At 28.9% G+C, this 13,427-nt stretch overlaps 5 protein-coding genes across 10 annotated transcripts in view; 3 read left to right on the top strand and 2 right to left on the bottom strand.

Moving 5' to 3' along the window:
• Positions 1-13,427, top strand: part of LOC117602734 (uncharacterized) — a 169,850-nt gene that overhangs the window by 1,413 nt on the left and 155,010 nt on the right. The gene's annotated exons all lie outside the window — the stretch shown is intronic.
• On the bottom strand, positions 19-4,014 carry LOC117603116 (uncharacterized). 2 transcript variants are annotated; one of them, XM_034321922.2, is made up of 3 exons: positions 3,889-4,014; positions 1,140-3,622; positions 19-1,048 (listed from the first exon to the last, which is right to left on the bottom strand). In XM_034321922.2, the coding sequence occupies exons 2-3, from the start codon at positions 3,597-3,599 to the stop codon at positions 836-838; spliced, it is 2,673 nt and encodes an 890-aa protein (XP_034177813.2). In that variant the 5' UTR covers positions 3,600-3,622; positions 3,889-4,014; the 3' UTR covers positions 19-835. The 2 variants fall into 2 exon arrangements, with proteins under 2 accessions (XP_034177813.2, XP_034177812.2); XM_034321921.2 differs by having other exon boundaries at positions 3,783-3,919.
• LOC117602683 (Minichromosome maintenance 5) lies at positions 4,293-7,139 on the top strand. Its single transcript, XM_034320988.2, has 7 exons — positions 4,293-4,545; positions 4,626-4,881; positions 4,946-5,450; positions 5,529-5,875; positions 5,964-6,397; positions 6,460-6,731; positions 6,802-7,139. Exons 1-7 carry the CDS (start codon positions 4,394-4,396, stop codon positions 7,029-7,031), a joined length of 2,196 nt encoding a protein of 731 aa, XP_034176879.1. The 5' UTR covers positions 4,293-4,393; the 3' UTR covers positions 7,032-7,139.
• Positions 7,075-9,247, bottom strand: LOC117602685 (aldo-keto reductase family 1 member A1). Of its 4 annotated transcripts, none has more exons than XM_076691113.1 (7): positions 9,052-9,247; positions 8,446-8,534; positions 8,203-8,367; positions 7,935-8,138; positions 7,747-7,863; positions 7,282-7,676; positions 7,075-7,210 (listed from the first exon to the last, which is right to left on the bottom strand). In XM_076691113.1, the coding sequence occupies exons 1-7, from the start codon at positions 9,176-9,178 to the stop codon at positions 7,162-7,164; spliced, it is 1,146 nt and encodes a 381-aa protein (XP_076547228.1). In that variant the 5' UTR covers positions 9,179-9,247; the 3' UTR covers positions 7,075-7,161. The 4 variants fall into 4 exon arrangements, with proteins under 4 accessions (XP_076547228.1, XP_034176883.2, XP_034176884.2 ...); XM_034320992.2 differs by lacking the exon at positions 9,052-9,247 and adding an exon at positions 8,666-9,042; XM_034320993.2 differs by lacking the exon at positions 9,052-9,247 and adding an exon at positions 8,632-9,040.
• LOC117602682 (uncharacterized) lies at positions 9,385-13,348 on the top strand. 2 transcript variants are annotated; one of them, XM_034320985.2, is made up of 6 exons: positions 9,385-10,221; positions 10,293-10,491; positions 10,637-10,808; positions 10,879-10,951; positions 11,037-11,767; positions 11,850-13,348. In XM_034320985.2, the coding sequence occupies exons 1-6, from the start codon at positions 9,526-9,528 to the stop codon at positions 12,988-12,990; spliced, it is 3,012 nt and encodes a 1,003-aa protein (XP_034176876.2). In that variant the 5' UTR covers positions 9,385-9,525; the 3' UTR covers positions 12,991-13,348. The 2 variants fall into 2 exon arrangements, with proteins under 2 accessions (XP_034176876.2, XP_034176878.2); XM_034320987.2 differs by having other exon boundaries at positions 9,386-10,221; positions 10,293-10,455; positions 11,850-13,346.

Raw genomic sequence — 13,427 nt, 5'->3', positions numbered from 1 at the left:
GTTAACTCATAATATGCGTAAGTTCAATAACCAATTGAACAACAATGATAAATTGCAACTAAGAAGTTAATGTTTTTTTTTTTTTACATAATATGTAAAAGATATATACATAAATACACAGTTTTCAGAAAATAATAGTACACTTGTATGTAATATTGTGTATACATATATATGCATGCGCATGCACACACTTGTACATTTTAATCATTCAGAAATAAAATAACGTAAAATATATGTACAAAATTTATTTTTTATGAAATTTATGTACGAACGATCTACTACCACTTGTAAATAGCAAACGAACACAGCGACCAAAGGATAGAAAATATTACCATTGCACAAAAGATATAAAAAACAAAATATTAATTACTTATTCACTTAATCAAAATATTATATGTACATTATTAAACGCTTTTACTTCTCATCATTATATTCTTTGAAAAATTGTGTATTACATTATTTTGGATATATATACTGTTTAATGATTGTATAATAATCGCATAAAAATTTTTTATAACAAACACCACTATATCACTATATTAAATCTATAATAAATTATTTAAGTTTTAATCGTGCGTTACACAGAATATAATAAACCTATTTTTATAAATATTAAAAAAAAAAAAAAAAAAATAATAATAATAATAAAAATAAAAATAAATATGACTTTTGTATATTTTTTTTCTCTTAAAGTACGCAAGCACGCGTATGTATATAATAAGGCACTTAAAAATAATATTTAAGATATCAAGATAAAATTTGCCTAACAAATATCAATAACAGTTTATATCAGAAATATACTTAACTTTTCTTTGCAATAACTGTAATTAGTAGTTTACTCAACCACAAGTTCATGCTGGTCTACTTCACTAAATGTTTTATTAATATTTTTAACCCAGTTCTTTAACCTTTGTTCCTGCTGTAATTTCATTTTGTTACCTCTTTTCCGCTTTATTTCATGTTTTGGTATCTCTTCCTCTTCTGAACCACTCTCGTCTGATAAACTGAATTTCACTGGTCGTTTACGTTTGTATGAATATCGTGGAGGCTGTAATACATGCATGTACACATATATAATACACATTAAGAATATAGTTAATAAATACTAACATTTAATTTAAAATAATTACAAATAATACCTGTGAAAAATGAGTTGGTTCAAAATCAGCAAACAATGGAACTTCTGGTATATTATTCCCTATTTTAGATTCACCCGTTTCAGAAAGAACATCAAATGTATCAGAAAAGCTTGTAATATCAATTTTATTTTTGTTCTTTTCTTTGAGAGGCGATCTTTTTACATCTAATTTTTCAGTTTGTACATTTTCAACTTTTTTTATATCCTCTTTCAATTTATTAACCGCTAATTTGTTTTTTATTTCATTAACTGATAATCTTGCTAAAGGTCTATTATAATTCTCTAAATTTGTCTGAATGGCTTTTTCTTCTTTTTCTTTGTCATTTGCATTTTTATACTCAACAGAAGATGATAAATTTTCATCATCTTCATCACTAAAACCAAATGCATTTTGTAATTCCATACTGCGTTCATGTAACTTTTTTCCTGATTTAATAGTACTAACTGGTGTTGAACATATATCATCAAAAATTTTGTGAGCTGTTTTGATTGTAGTACTTTGTGGCATTTCCATTATATTTAGAAAATTATTTAAATTAGATTGTCTCAATACTCTTTGATCATTAACAATTGAACGATTTTGTAAGCCCGATGGTCCAGGTTGAGGATCAAAATTTTCTTTTTGTTCATCCATTTGTACACTTAATGTACTTTTCTTAGGACTTTGAGAATTAACTTTTTTCCTTTCTTTCTTAACAACTATTTGACTTTGCTGATTTGACATATTGTTTTCTTTGTTTTCATTAGTACCAGAGCTAAATGTATTATTTGTACTTAAGTTCATTGTATTCGTTGTCTGTATAGCTGGTGGTGGTATATTTTCAGCTTCACTTACTACTAGTTCATTTATACCTTCTCCTGGATTAGATTGTAAAGATTGATTTATGTTTGTAATTTCTGTACCAAATTTTCTTGACCCAGAAGGTTTTCTCTTTTTGTGACTAACATTACTTACATACCCTTCCTCGTTTATATTTTCATTGTTTTTCTGTGAAATATTTTTTGCATTTATTATACTTCCATATGGTTTGATTTCATTATTTGAAGTTCGCACAAATTTATTGCTAAAAATACCATATTTGTTGCTCTGTGGTGTACTTTGAAATGCATTCTTTACTTGTGAAAATGTAAGCGGTTGTGGCGTTCTCCAGGGACTACCAATTTCTAGATTTTCTGATGATTTTTTAATTGGTGATAAAGATCTTTCAAACAATGAATGATTAAGCATGTTTTTCTGCTGTACCACGAGATCACTCTTAAAAATATCTGTTAGTCTAAATGGCTGAAAATCATCTGACTTTGACGTTTGTGAATTATGTATCATTGTAACTTTTTTATTATTTAAATCTTCTACTGATACAATTCTTGGTTTTGTAATATTATCTTTGACTTGTTCTTCCTTTGTGCTTTGTGGTTTTTCTGATTTATGAGTATCTGTTTCTTCTTTTGCATATTCTTGCACGTTTTCTGTCAATACATGTTCAATTAAAGGATCTGCTGAAACATTTTTTAAATCTTCTTGTAAGTCATCTTTCTCTAATACATGTTCAACCACAGGTTCTGTTGAAACTTTGCTTTCTAAAATTTCAACAGAATTTGTTCCTATTGCTTCTTTATCGCGTTTTGCTTCTGTCACCTCCTTAAGTTCTTTAACTTCTTGAACTTCTTCAAACTGAAAATTAGTTGGAATCTCTTTATCAATTTTTATTTCTGGCAAATTATGTTTCCCAAAAACATTTTTCTTTTTTTTGCTTAATAGTGTTTTTTTAGTAGTAAACTTCTTCTTACGTTTCTTAGGCAATTTTTCTTTAGAATCATTAACATCAAATTTAAACTCATAGATTTCATTAGTATCTTCTTGAGAATTATCAAGTGGAACACTTTTATATACTGGTAATTTTTCTCTGCTTCCACAATCGTTTAATTTAGGAGAACAATCTTTTTTTATTGGTATTTCATCATTTTTTAAACCTTTAGTATTTTTAGAAGAACGTAGTACTCTCTTCTTAGACTGATTTACAAAGGACTCTTTTAATGACATCTGTCGTAAATTAGAAATATTTTTACTTGTTTCATTTGTACTTTGCTTTCTCTTGATAACCTTTGATTTATTTCTATTTAAATTATTGGAATCATTATGTATTACACTTTTTTTAGCTTTTACTCTGTTATTAATTCCCTCTTTAGATAGTTGTTTATGTTTCACAGTTTTTTTACTTTCTTTTTCAATAGTTTCTGTATCCAATGAAGCTGAAGCATTATTCCTTTTCTTAGATAACACATTTCTTATTTGGATCGTGGATCTTGTATTGATCACTTTGCTGTTAACCTTTGTATTTACCTTTTTGTTTGCAATATTTTTAGGTTTAGCTACTGTATTTGAGGATGAGATCGTATTTCTTAACTGTGGGTCTTGCAAATTTAACAACAAAGTACGCTGCCTTGTCAAATATGGAGTCATTTCTCCATATGTACCATTTAAATCTGTAACATAATATGTAAAACTGTAATTTACAATCATAATTGTCAATTTTTGTTTAAAATTAAATTAAACTCATGAATCCTAACAAATAATTATTAATATCAGTAGTTGTCATAAGTATTGTAGAAACTTCATAATTACAAAATTTCTAGAACAACACACCTTCTAAATTACAACATTGTATAAGAATATATTGATGTATCATTTATCTTCTGTTAAGCTTATAGAATAAATAACACTTTTAATACAAAAATATATAATAATATACCTTAATTAAAATATCAAGATGTAAATATTAGATAGTACGTATAATACGTTTGTTAAAATTGGTTAAAATGATACAAAACAAAGTTTGCGACGTAAATAAAACCGGTTAAAATTTCATACGATGGCGTTATAGATTGGAAAATGCATGGCGGCCTTTATAACATTTCCAAACCGTGTATGCTTGGTGGCAGCTATGTCGCATCGTATATTTTCAAATTAAACACTTTGTAATGATGTTATTATAAATTTTTATAAATAATTATTTAATTTAATGTTTATTCTCATTATAAATACAGCAAAATGTTTATATTATTTGGTGCAATTTATTTTGCATGCCTATACTATATTCTGAAAAAAGCATGAACTGTGTCGTATCTTCATTTACTTATTCTATGATAAAATGGTTTCAAGGATATTGAAGCATTTCCCGCCATTTACAGTACTAAATACTTGTATATATTTCATATAAAACATTTATAAAAGTAATTAAAAATCAGTCTAGAATAATGGAAGGATTCGATGATCCAGGAATATTCTATTCTAATAATTTTCCCACTAGTGAATCTAATGAAAGTCAAGTTAAACTTCAATACTCGAAAAAGAAGTTTATGGAATTTATTAGACAATTTCATGAAGGCAATTTTAATTATAAATATAGGTACCTACATAATATATTTACAAGGTTTTAATCCAAAATTTATATTGCATGTTAAATAATTTAATAATATTATCTTTCAGAGATACCTTAAAACGTAATTACAATCTTGGTCAATATTGGGTAGAGATTAACTTAGAAGATTTAGCAGCTTTTGATGAGTCACTTGCAGAAAAAGTTTATAAGCACCCAACAGAATATTTACCAATTTTGGAGGAAGCTGCAAAAGATTTAGCAGATGAACTAACAACTCCTAGACCTGAAGGTGAAGAAAAAGTTGAAGATATACAAGTGTTATTATCCTCAGATGCAAACCCAAGTTCCTTAAGAGGAATGAAAGTAAGATTCATTGTTAAATTTAAAAATATTTATATCTTTGTATTAACTTATATCTTTCTGTTAGCCTGATGCAGTTTCAAAGCTTATAAAGGTACCTGGTATTGTTATATCAGCATCTGGAATCAGAGCAAAAGCAACAAAAATTGCTATACAATGTCGTTCTTGTAGAAACACACAAACAAATATTTCTATTAAACCTGGTTTAGAAGGATATGTTTTACCTAGAAAATGCACAACTGAACAAGCAGGTCGACCAAAATGTCCATTAGATCCATTTTTCATAATGCCAGATAAATGTCAGTGTGTTGATTTTCAAGTCCTTAAGTTACAAGAATTACCAGACAACATACCACAGGGTGAAATACCAAGACATTTGCAATTATATTGTGATCGTTATTTATGTGATAAAGTTGTACCAGGCAACAGAGTTCTTATACTGGGAATATATTCTATCAAGAAGGTCACCAAAACTGGTAGAGGTGCAGGAAAAGAGAAAACATTGGTTGGTGTTCGAGCACCGTATATAAGAGTTGTTGGTATCTCTGTAGATGGAGAAAATACAGGCAGTGGTACATTATAAATTACATTGATATAACTAAAGCAGCTTATACAAAATATGTTCTTATCTAATTTTGAATCATTTTTAGGTACTCATCCAGCTATTACAAATGAAGAAGAAGATTTATTTAGACGTTTAGCAGCAGATCCTAATTTATATGAAAGGATAGCTAAAAGTATAGCTCCTAGTATTTTTGGTGTATTAGATATTAAAAAAGCAATAGCATGTTTATTGTTCAGTGGATCTAGAAAAAGAATGCCTGATGGTCTTTGTAGAAGAGGAGACATTAATATTTTGATGTTGGGTGACCCAGGTACAGCTAAATCACAATTACTAAAATTCGTAGAAAGAGTCGCACCAATTGCAATTTATACATCTGGCAAAGGAAGTTCAGCTGCTGGCTTAACAGCATCAGTTTTAAGAGATCCAATAACGGTAAGCTACTAATATTTTTCCTTTAATTCTAACCAATATAAATATATTTATTTTATATTTATCAAAACACGCTGGTTGTGATTCATAGAGAAATTTTGTCATGGAAGGAGGAGCTATGGTCCTTGCAGATGATGGTGTTGTTTGTATAGATGAATTTGATAAAATGAGAGAGGACGATAGAGTTGCGATACACGAAGCAATGGAACAGCAAACAATATCAATTGCAAAAGCAGGAATAACTACAACATTGAATACTCGTTGCTCCGTTTTAGCAGCAGCGAACTCGATATTTGGTCGTTGGGATGATATAAAAGGAGAAGAAAATATCGACTTTATGCCAACAATTCTATCCCGTTTTGATATGATATTTATTGTTAAAGACGTGCACGAGCAAGCTAAAGATATAATGTTAGCAAAGCATGTAATGAATATTCATAGTAATGCTGCTCAAATTACAGAACAATCTACAGAGGGAGAGTTACCATTGCATATTTTAAAGAAATATATTCACTACTGCAGAACGTAAGACTCTGTTACTTTTAAATATGTTTTTTATTCCGAATTAATTTATATACTTCCTACAGACGTTGTGGTCCAAGACTTAGTAAAGACGCGGGAGAGAAATTAAAAAATCGTTATGTCGTAATGCGAGCTAGTACAAGAGATCATGAGAAGGACACAGAAAAAAGATTGTCTATTCCCATAACCGTTCGCCAATTGGAAGCTGTAATAAGAATCTCTGAATCTTTAGCTAAAATGAGATTACAACCTTTTGCTACAGAAGTTCATGTAAACGAAGCGCTTCGACTTTTCCAAGTGTCTACTTTAGATGCTGCAATGTCTGGATCATTAGCTGGTAATCTAAAATTACTGTTAATATATAATTATAATTATGATATTTGTATATAAACACATGTAAAAAATAGGTGCGGAAGGATTTACCTCGAACGAAGATCATGAAATGTTATCTCGTATTGAGAAACAATTGAAACGCAGATTTCCTATTGGGAACCAAGTATCAGAACAAAATATTGTCAAAGATTTTATAAAACAAGCATATCCAGAACGTGCCATTTACAAAGTTATACATACAATGATACGTCGCGGAGAACTTCAACATCGTATGCAACGTAAAATGTTATACAGATTATTATAGACTGAAATGCGACAACATCTTTCGTTTTTGTGCATTTATTCATATATTTTTTTAATTTTTGTACTTCACTTAACTCATTTGTAATATATAAATATACACGTACTCAAACTACACGTTAACAGTATTTCAATTAGGATTGTAATTCATCTTTGAATGGATAGTGCGAATGATTTTCAACACTGAAACAAATCAATTTAAAAAAAGTTACTTTTATCCAATTACGATATACAAATTTTTTAAACGCACTTACCCTTTGAAAAATAGAAAATTAAAAATTCTTCCACCAGGGCCCTTATCTAAGGTACTTAAAAGTTCCATCTCTTCTTTTGTTAATGTAAAATCAAATAAATCAATATTTGCTTTAATCCTTTCTGGGGATGAACTTTTTGGAATTACAACAACACCTAATTGTAACAGATGATGCAGTAAAATTTGTGCCGGTGAGCGTTTGTGTTCCGTACTAATTTTTTGTACTATTGGATGTCCTAAAAGATCAGGAAAATCTTCAACATTATGATTGTATTTTGTTTGAAAGTGCTGTTTAGCTCCTGGTGATCCCAGAGGACTGTATGCTGTTACAATAATATTGTGCTTTTGGCACATTTGTCTAATTGAATTTTGTTGCAGGTAAGCATGTAATTCTATCTAAAAACAATACAAATTTTATCAATATAACATTCTCAGTTCAGAATTCATTTTCATATATAAAACTTACTTGTAAGTTACTTGGTTTAATTTGTGCATTTTCCCAAATGTTTAAGACTTGTTTTTCATTAAAATTACTTAGACCTATAGATCTTGTATGACCCTTTTCAACTTGTTCTTCCATTTGCTAAAAAGATGAAAAAAAATCAATTACAAGTTATTATCACACCACCACTTAATACTATTGTAATATTAAACCTTCCACACTGAAACAGGATCTGTATCAAGATCTAACACGTAACTTCCATCTTCATTAGTTGCTGCAGTATTAGTACTTTCATTTAATTTAAAAGCAAATGGCATATGAATTAAGTACATATCCAAATAATTCAAGCCAAGTTTTTTCAGGGATAAGGTAATGAACTTTTCCACATCTGATGGTCGATTACCATAATTGGGTAACTAAAAAATAGATATTTTATAATTTTATACAAAGAAACCTTTTTCTATCTTAAAGTACATATACCTTTGAAGTAATGAAAAGATCTTCTCGTTTTCCACCTTCTTCAAACCATTTTTTTAATACTGCCCCAATTGCCTCTTCATTATTATAATTAAATGCAGTGTCAATATGTCTGTAACCAACATTTAAAGCAGTTGACACAGCTTTTTCAATTTCTTCAGGTTTAGCCTGTAGGAAATATAATGTTAAATAATTCCATAATTGAAAATAACAAGTTTGATTTTAGTTTTATGTATTATCAATTACCTGCCAGGTACCTAAACCCACAGTAGGCATGTCATACCCTGACAACAATTTTACCGTCTTCATAATTTCTTTCTTTGAGTGATTTATTGCTGTGAAACATAATTACAACAATTATTTAAAAAATTGTATAACACATATTTTATGACATTGTTGTTGTTAAATTATTGCAACAATGTTTCAGATTACCATAAATTATTATGTATTATTAAATGACAATTACTGAACTTGTGAAAATACAATTTAGGTACAAAATCAATTTCTAAAGTTAGACCAGACTTGTACTGTTCTAAATACATAAGTCCGCATCTGTAGAGACAGAGAAATTGCTACACGTATCTCGCGGAGACTCGTATTGATCTGTAGTATTTTATACGCTACATCAATCGAAACGTTTGAGAAAATATCATTATTTACGTAGCAATTAATTTTTCAGATTTTACAATTAAAATATTTTAAAATATGGTTGCATTCAATGATGTAAGGATTTAAATCAACCGGCTATTGTATATGCCTTGTACAGCGAGTTTGTATTTAAAATTATACAAAATATATAAAACAGACATTGATTTTTGAGATATTAAATAAATTTTAACAATAATAACGTACATAATGACTTAACCCCACGTCGTTGTTTATTTGTTACGAAAAAACAATTGACAAATTGACATTTTATACATTGGTTTAATTTACTAAATAATAACTGATAGTATTTAAACATATTCCTTCGAGACATAATGGGTTACAAAAAGAATTCCACGAATTGTATTTATAATAATATAAAAAAGTAGATGCAATTTTATAAACCCTATAAAGATTGCATAAAATTGTCTTCCCGCGTTACATTGATTTAAACTACGTTATCGTCAATAGGAGTTATCGATTAATCGATACTTTTTTATAAAGAAATTTGACTATGTAGTTGGCAACATTGTATGTCAGTTAAGGATAGTTTTGATACTGATTTGTGTTTGATTACATTTGTTTATAACATGAGAACTTTGTTATATCTTTTTGTAGTTTACAGACAGAGAATTTTGTTATAATTTATGACTGAACAGTTTATATTTTCAAAGTAAAAACATGTTAATTTACGATGTTTTACATAAAGAAACTGTATATCATTCAGTCGTTAGCGACCTCCGTAACTATGGGGTTAAATACCGATTTAAAAAGAGTATGTTTAAAACTGAAATACTGGAGGGAACTAAACAAATTTCGAAAAAAGTTTTTAAGACTTCTTTATCCTATCAACCATTAGATGTTGTGAATTTATCTTCGGGTGGTATTGTTCACGTACCCGTTTTTATTAGTCAAGCAACTGCATTTTTAGAAAAATATATTACTCAAGAAGGGTTGTTCAGGAAAGCAGGATCTCAACTAAGACAAAAAGAATTAATGATCTGTTTAGATAATGGTGATATATTAGGAGATAAACACCATGCAATTGATGTAGCTAATTGTTTAAAAACTTTTCTCAGGGATTTACCAGAACCATTAATCCCTTATGTATATCATGATTTATTTATACATTGTGCTATGCTTAAAACATTTCGTGTACAAGCATTGTTATTAGCTTGTATTCTCTTGCCACCGCACCATCTTAATACATTAGCATATTTTATGGAATTTCTGAAAAAAGTATCTCTATATGAGAAACAAAATAAAATGAATGTTGATAATTTAGCTAAAGTTATTGGACCAAATGTTATGCCTTTACAAGAAGTTAGTATGTCTGCTGTAAGAACACGTCTTGAATTACATTTAATTATTGTTAAGGTAATAAATTTATCTTAATACAATTATACATTTTTAATAAATTATTAATTTATTATATTTTACAAGTATAGATTTTAATTGAAAATGCAGAGAGTATTGGTATTTTACCAGATCATATAACACAAGCTGTTTCTATGGAAACAATTGGTAGCACAGACAATGAATTAGATGTATCTGGTAGTCATTTGCATTCAAAGTTGAGGAAAAAAAAACATCGCAGTGGAAGTCTTACACGTAAGCCACATCTAAGTGCCTCCAATCTCAATCTAAGTATGTCTGGATCTGTTCATAGTAATTACTGTTTAAATTTTCTGATAATAAAAACCAGGAAAGAAGCTTTACTAACTTAATTACTAAACGTTAAAGAATGTACTTATGTATAAATAACTATTAAGATTTGAATATTTTTATTCAGGAGTATTTAATGGTTTAAAAAAGATGGTTGGCAAGAATAGTGCACCTGAAGATGATAATGTATCTGATAATCAAAGAATTCCTGAAAATTATGATGCATTGCATGCATCAAATAATAAAAGTACCAAAAAAAGAAAAGTTGAATACTCAGATTCTCAAACTGCAAAGAAAAAGTATGTATTTAAATGTTTCGTGTATATGTTATATATTTACTATTTAATATATATATTTACTATGTTTTAGGAGGAATTCAGATAAAACTGATAAATCTAAGAAAATGAGACTCAGCTTGGATCGTTTTGTACCAAGGAAATCAGTAAGACTGTTTAAATCATTTATTTTATTAATGATTTATTTGATTTTAATAATATTTTGCATGTTAAAAATTTTTCTATTTACAGAAAATTAACGATGAAGGTACCGAAACATATACGGAACGACGGTGGAGTTCCGTTAATGATAAATCTGATTCACAAAGAACACATAGAACATACAGCGATGGTTCATCACAGATGAAATTAATTTTAAAAAATAACGAAACGTCAAATGATCTTCATAGAGAGTATAACAACGTTTTCATTGACGCAAACATTAATTTATCGGATGATAATGACGAGCAGGCCTTGTTAGCAAAAAAAAGTGATATTAGTAAATCTCATCCACAAATTAACTTAAATTCAGAAGAATTAAAGATTGCGAATAATTTTGATCAAATGTATTTATACCCGCTAAAGAACAGAGTAACCGTAAATAATCTGGAAACATATTCACGTATTAAAGTCACATCTGTGGACAACGAGTCTGAAGAATATGTTACAATACCGAAAAGCGAATATGAGGAAATTAAAAATAGGGTTTCAGCGATTGAATCTCGCCTTTCTCAAGAGCTTGGATGCGTGAATGATGAGGAAAAAGATAATTTATCACCACACTCTGTAAAAAAAGTACAAACTGCCTATGAAAAAACTTTAGAAGAAGCTAGTATTGAAAGTACGGTAACAACCGACTATTTAGCTAGGAAACTTGGTAAAGAACTTAAAATTAGAAGATCGGGCGAACATAAAATTATCCGATCTCCAAGTGCTCGAAAAATAGGAAATTTAAGAAGACGATCACAGGAGAGAATGATGAGGTAAATTGAATACTTATATTATGATGTTGACTTAGAGTTTAATCTGATAGTGACTAATTTAGTTTCTTTCTTGATTTCATAGTAAACGTGTTAAGCGAACTTCTTCGTGGCATATTTCTCATGGATCAGATTTACAGTCGCATGTACAATCTAATCAAGAATTAAATAATGCTTATCTCCATAATGAGAAACATTTTTCACCAAATTATATAAAAGATGATACTATATCTACTTCTTTTTGGGAAGAAGACAAAAATGTAATAATAAATAATGTACGTAAAAAACTTAACAATTCAAGTGCACTTGCATCAAACGACGATTTAAATTATATTGCAACTGAAGCACTTCCAATAAAGAATAGAATACACACGACAGTACGCCGGGTGTCATCTTTCCATGGTAATGAATTTACAAATACAAATACATATTCCGTTGAAAAAGTTGAAAAATTGAAGAAGACAAACAGTCAGCAAAGTATTATTTTAAATAATACATCTGCCACTAAATCGACTCCGAAATTTGATGGTTGGAGAAAAGCAACTATGTCCTGGAAAGATGCTGAGGGATATTTTACCTCGGCTACCCAAACGAATACCCCGGTTACTCAAACTGGTCGTGCATCGATTGCGAAATTAAGAACTCAAAATGCTGGAATGGTATTAGCTAAAGCTAAATTATTCGATGAATGTACAACAAAAGTATACGGACAAAATGCTATTTTAAATAAAAAAAATGATTTACTAAGTACAACTAATGATCAGTGTCGAAAGTCGAGCAGAAATGTAAAAAACAAAAACTCGAGGCATTCACCTTCTCAAATTATAGTGGAAACAGAAAACGCGACTTCAAATTTGATTCAGAAAGGTGGTAAAACGTGTTATTACATTTCTCAAAATAAGCAACTTAATATGATTTCTAATGCAACAAATCACCAGAAGGAGAATATTACTGTAAAAACACCGCCTTCGGTAAAAAAAGGGTCTCCGTTATTGCAGGAGTCAAGGTTGAGTACGTACAAAGCCGATAGCAATGCACTATGTAAAACTCCACATATTAAGAAACCATTGACTGTAAAAACACCTAAAAGTGCTAAGGCACTAGTAAAAAAGCCTACAGTAGATTCTCGTAGAACGCCTCTAAAGGCTGTTAGTCAGTTAGGAACATCAAAATATCAAAGTCCTAAAAGTATTTTGAAAACAAGAACTGTTCATAGATATACTTAAAATGAACCATGAGCTAGTATAAATATGAAATTATTACTTACAATTTCATATTAATAATACACAATTTTCATTATGGAACAGTATTTTTATATATAATAGGTAATCATATAAATATATTAGAAACTATTTTGAGTATATTAAATGAACAGAAACAGTTTGTCAAAATTTTAAATACCAGAAAAATAGTTGAAAACGTTTATACGTTTGTATACATTTTTATTCTTACCCTTCTTAGTATTAGAAAGATATATGTATACTTACAGGTATCTAATTAAGTACAAAATGTATTATATCTTGATTGCAATACTATATTTGAAATTTGCAAATGTGTGCCATTTAAATTGAATTTCTATAAGCATTATACAAATATGAACATTGACCATACTAAAACAATGCTTTATAAATTTTATAATATATAATGTTACATTTTATACTTT

Source organism: Osmia lignaria, chromosome 12 (genome assembly GCF_051020975.1).
Source record: "Osmia lignaria lignaria isolate PbOS001 chromosome 12, iyOsmLign1, whole genome shotgun sequence".
In the NCBI taxonomy this organism is placed as follows: domain Eukaryota; kingdom Metazoa; phylum Arthropoda; class Insecta; order Hymenoptera; family Megachilidae; genus Osmia; species Osmia lignaria.
This window is presented reverse-complemented; position numbering and strand designations above follow the sequence as displayed.

Coding starts and splice junctions, on each gene's coding strand:
- LOC117603116 (XM_034321921.2), bottom strand. CDS start 3,825: ATGATACATCAATATATTCTTATACAATGTTGTAATTTAGAAG. Junction 3,623..3,782: donor ACAATGTTGTAATTTAGAAG/GTGTGTTGTTCT, acceptor ATTATGTTACAG/ATTTAAATGGTACATATGGA. Junction 1,049..1,139: donor AACCAACTCATTTTTCACAG/GTATTATTTGTA, acceptor CATGTATTACAG/CCTCCACGATATTCATACAA.
- LOC117602683 (XM_034320988.2), top strand. CDS start 4,394: ATGGAAGGATTCGATGATCCAGGAATATTCTATTCTAATAATTTTCCC. Junction 4,546..4,625: donor AATTTTAATTATAAATATAG/GTACCTACATAA, acceptor ATTATCTTTCAG/AGATACCTTAAAACGTAATT. Junction 5,876..5,963: donor TTTTAAGAGATCCAATAACG/GTAAGCTACTAA, acceptor TGTGATTCATAG/AGAAATTTTGTCATGGAAGG.
- LOC117602685 (XM_076691113.1), bottom strand. CDS start 9,178: ATGTCTCGAAGGAATATGTTTAAATACTATCAGTTATTATTTAGTAAA. Junction 8,139..8,202: donor ATCTTTTCATTACTTCAAAG/GTATATGTACTT, acceptor TCTATTTTTTAG/TTACCCAATTATGGTAATCG. Junction 7,677..7,746: donor TTAAACCAAGTAACTTACAA/GTAAGTTTTATA, acceptor TATTGTTTTTAG/ATAGAATTACATGCTTACCT.
- LOC117602682 (XM_034320985.2), top strand. CDS start 9,526: ATGTTAATTTACGATGTTTTACATAAAGAAACTGTATATCATTCAGTC. Junction 10,492..10,636: donor TGCCTCCAATCTCAATCTAA/GTATGTCTGGAT, acceptor ATTTTTATTCAG/GAGTATTTAATGGTTTAAAA. Junction 10,809..10,878: donor TCTCAAACTGCAAAGAAAAA/GTATGTATTTAA, acceptor ACTATGTTTTAG/GAGGAATTCAGATAAAACTG.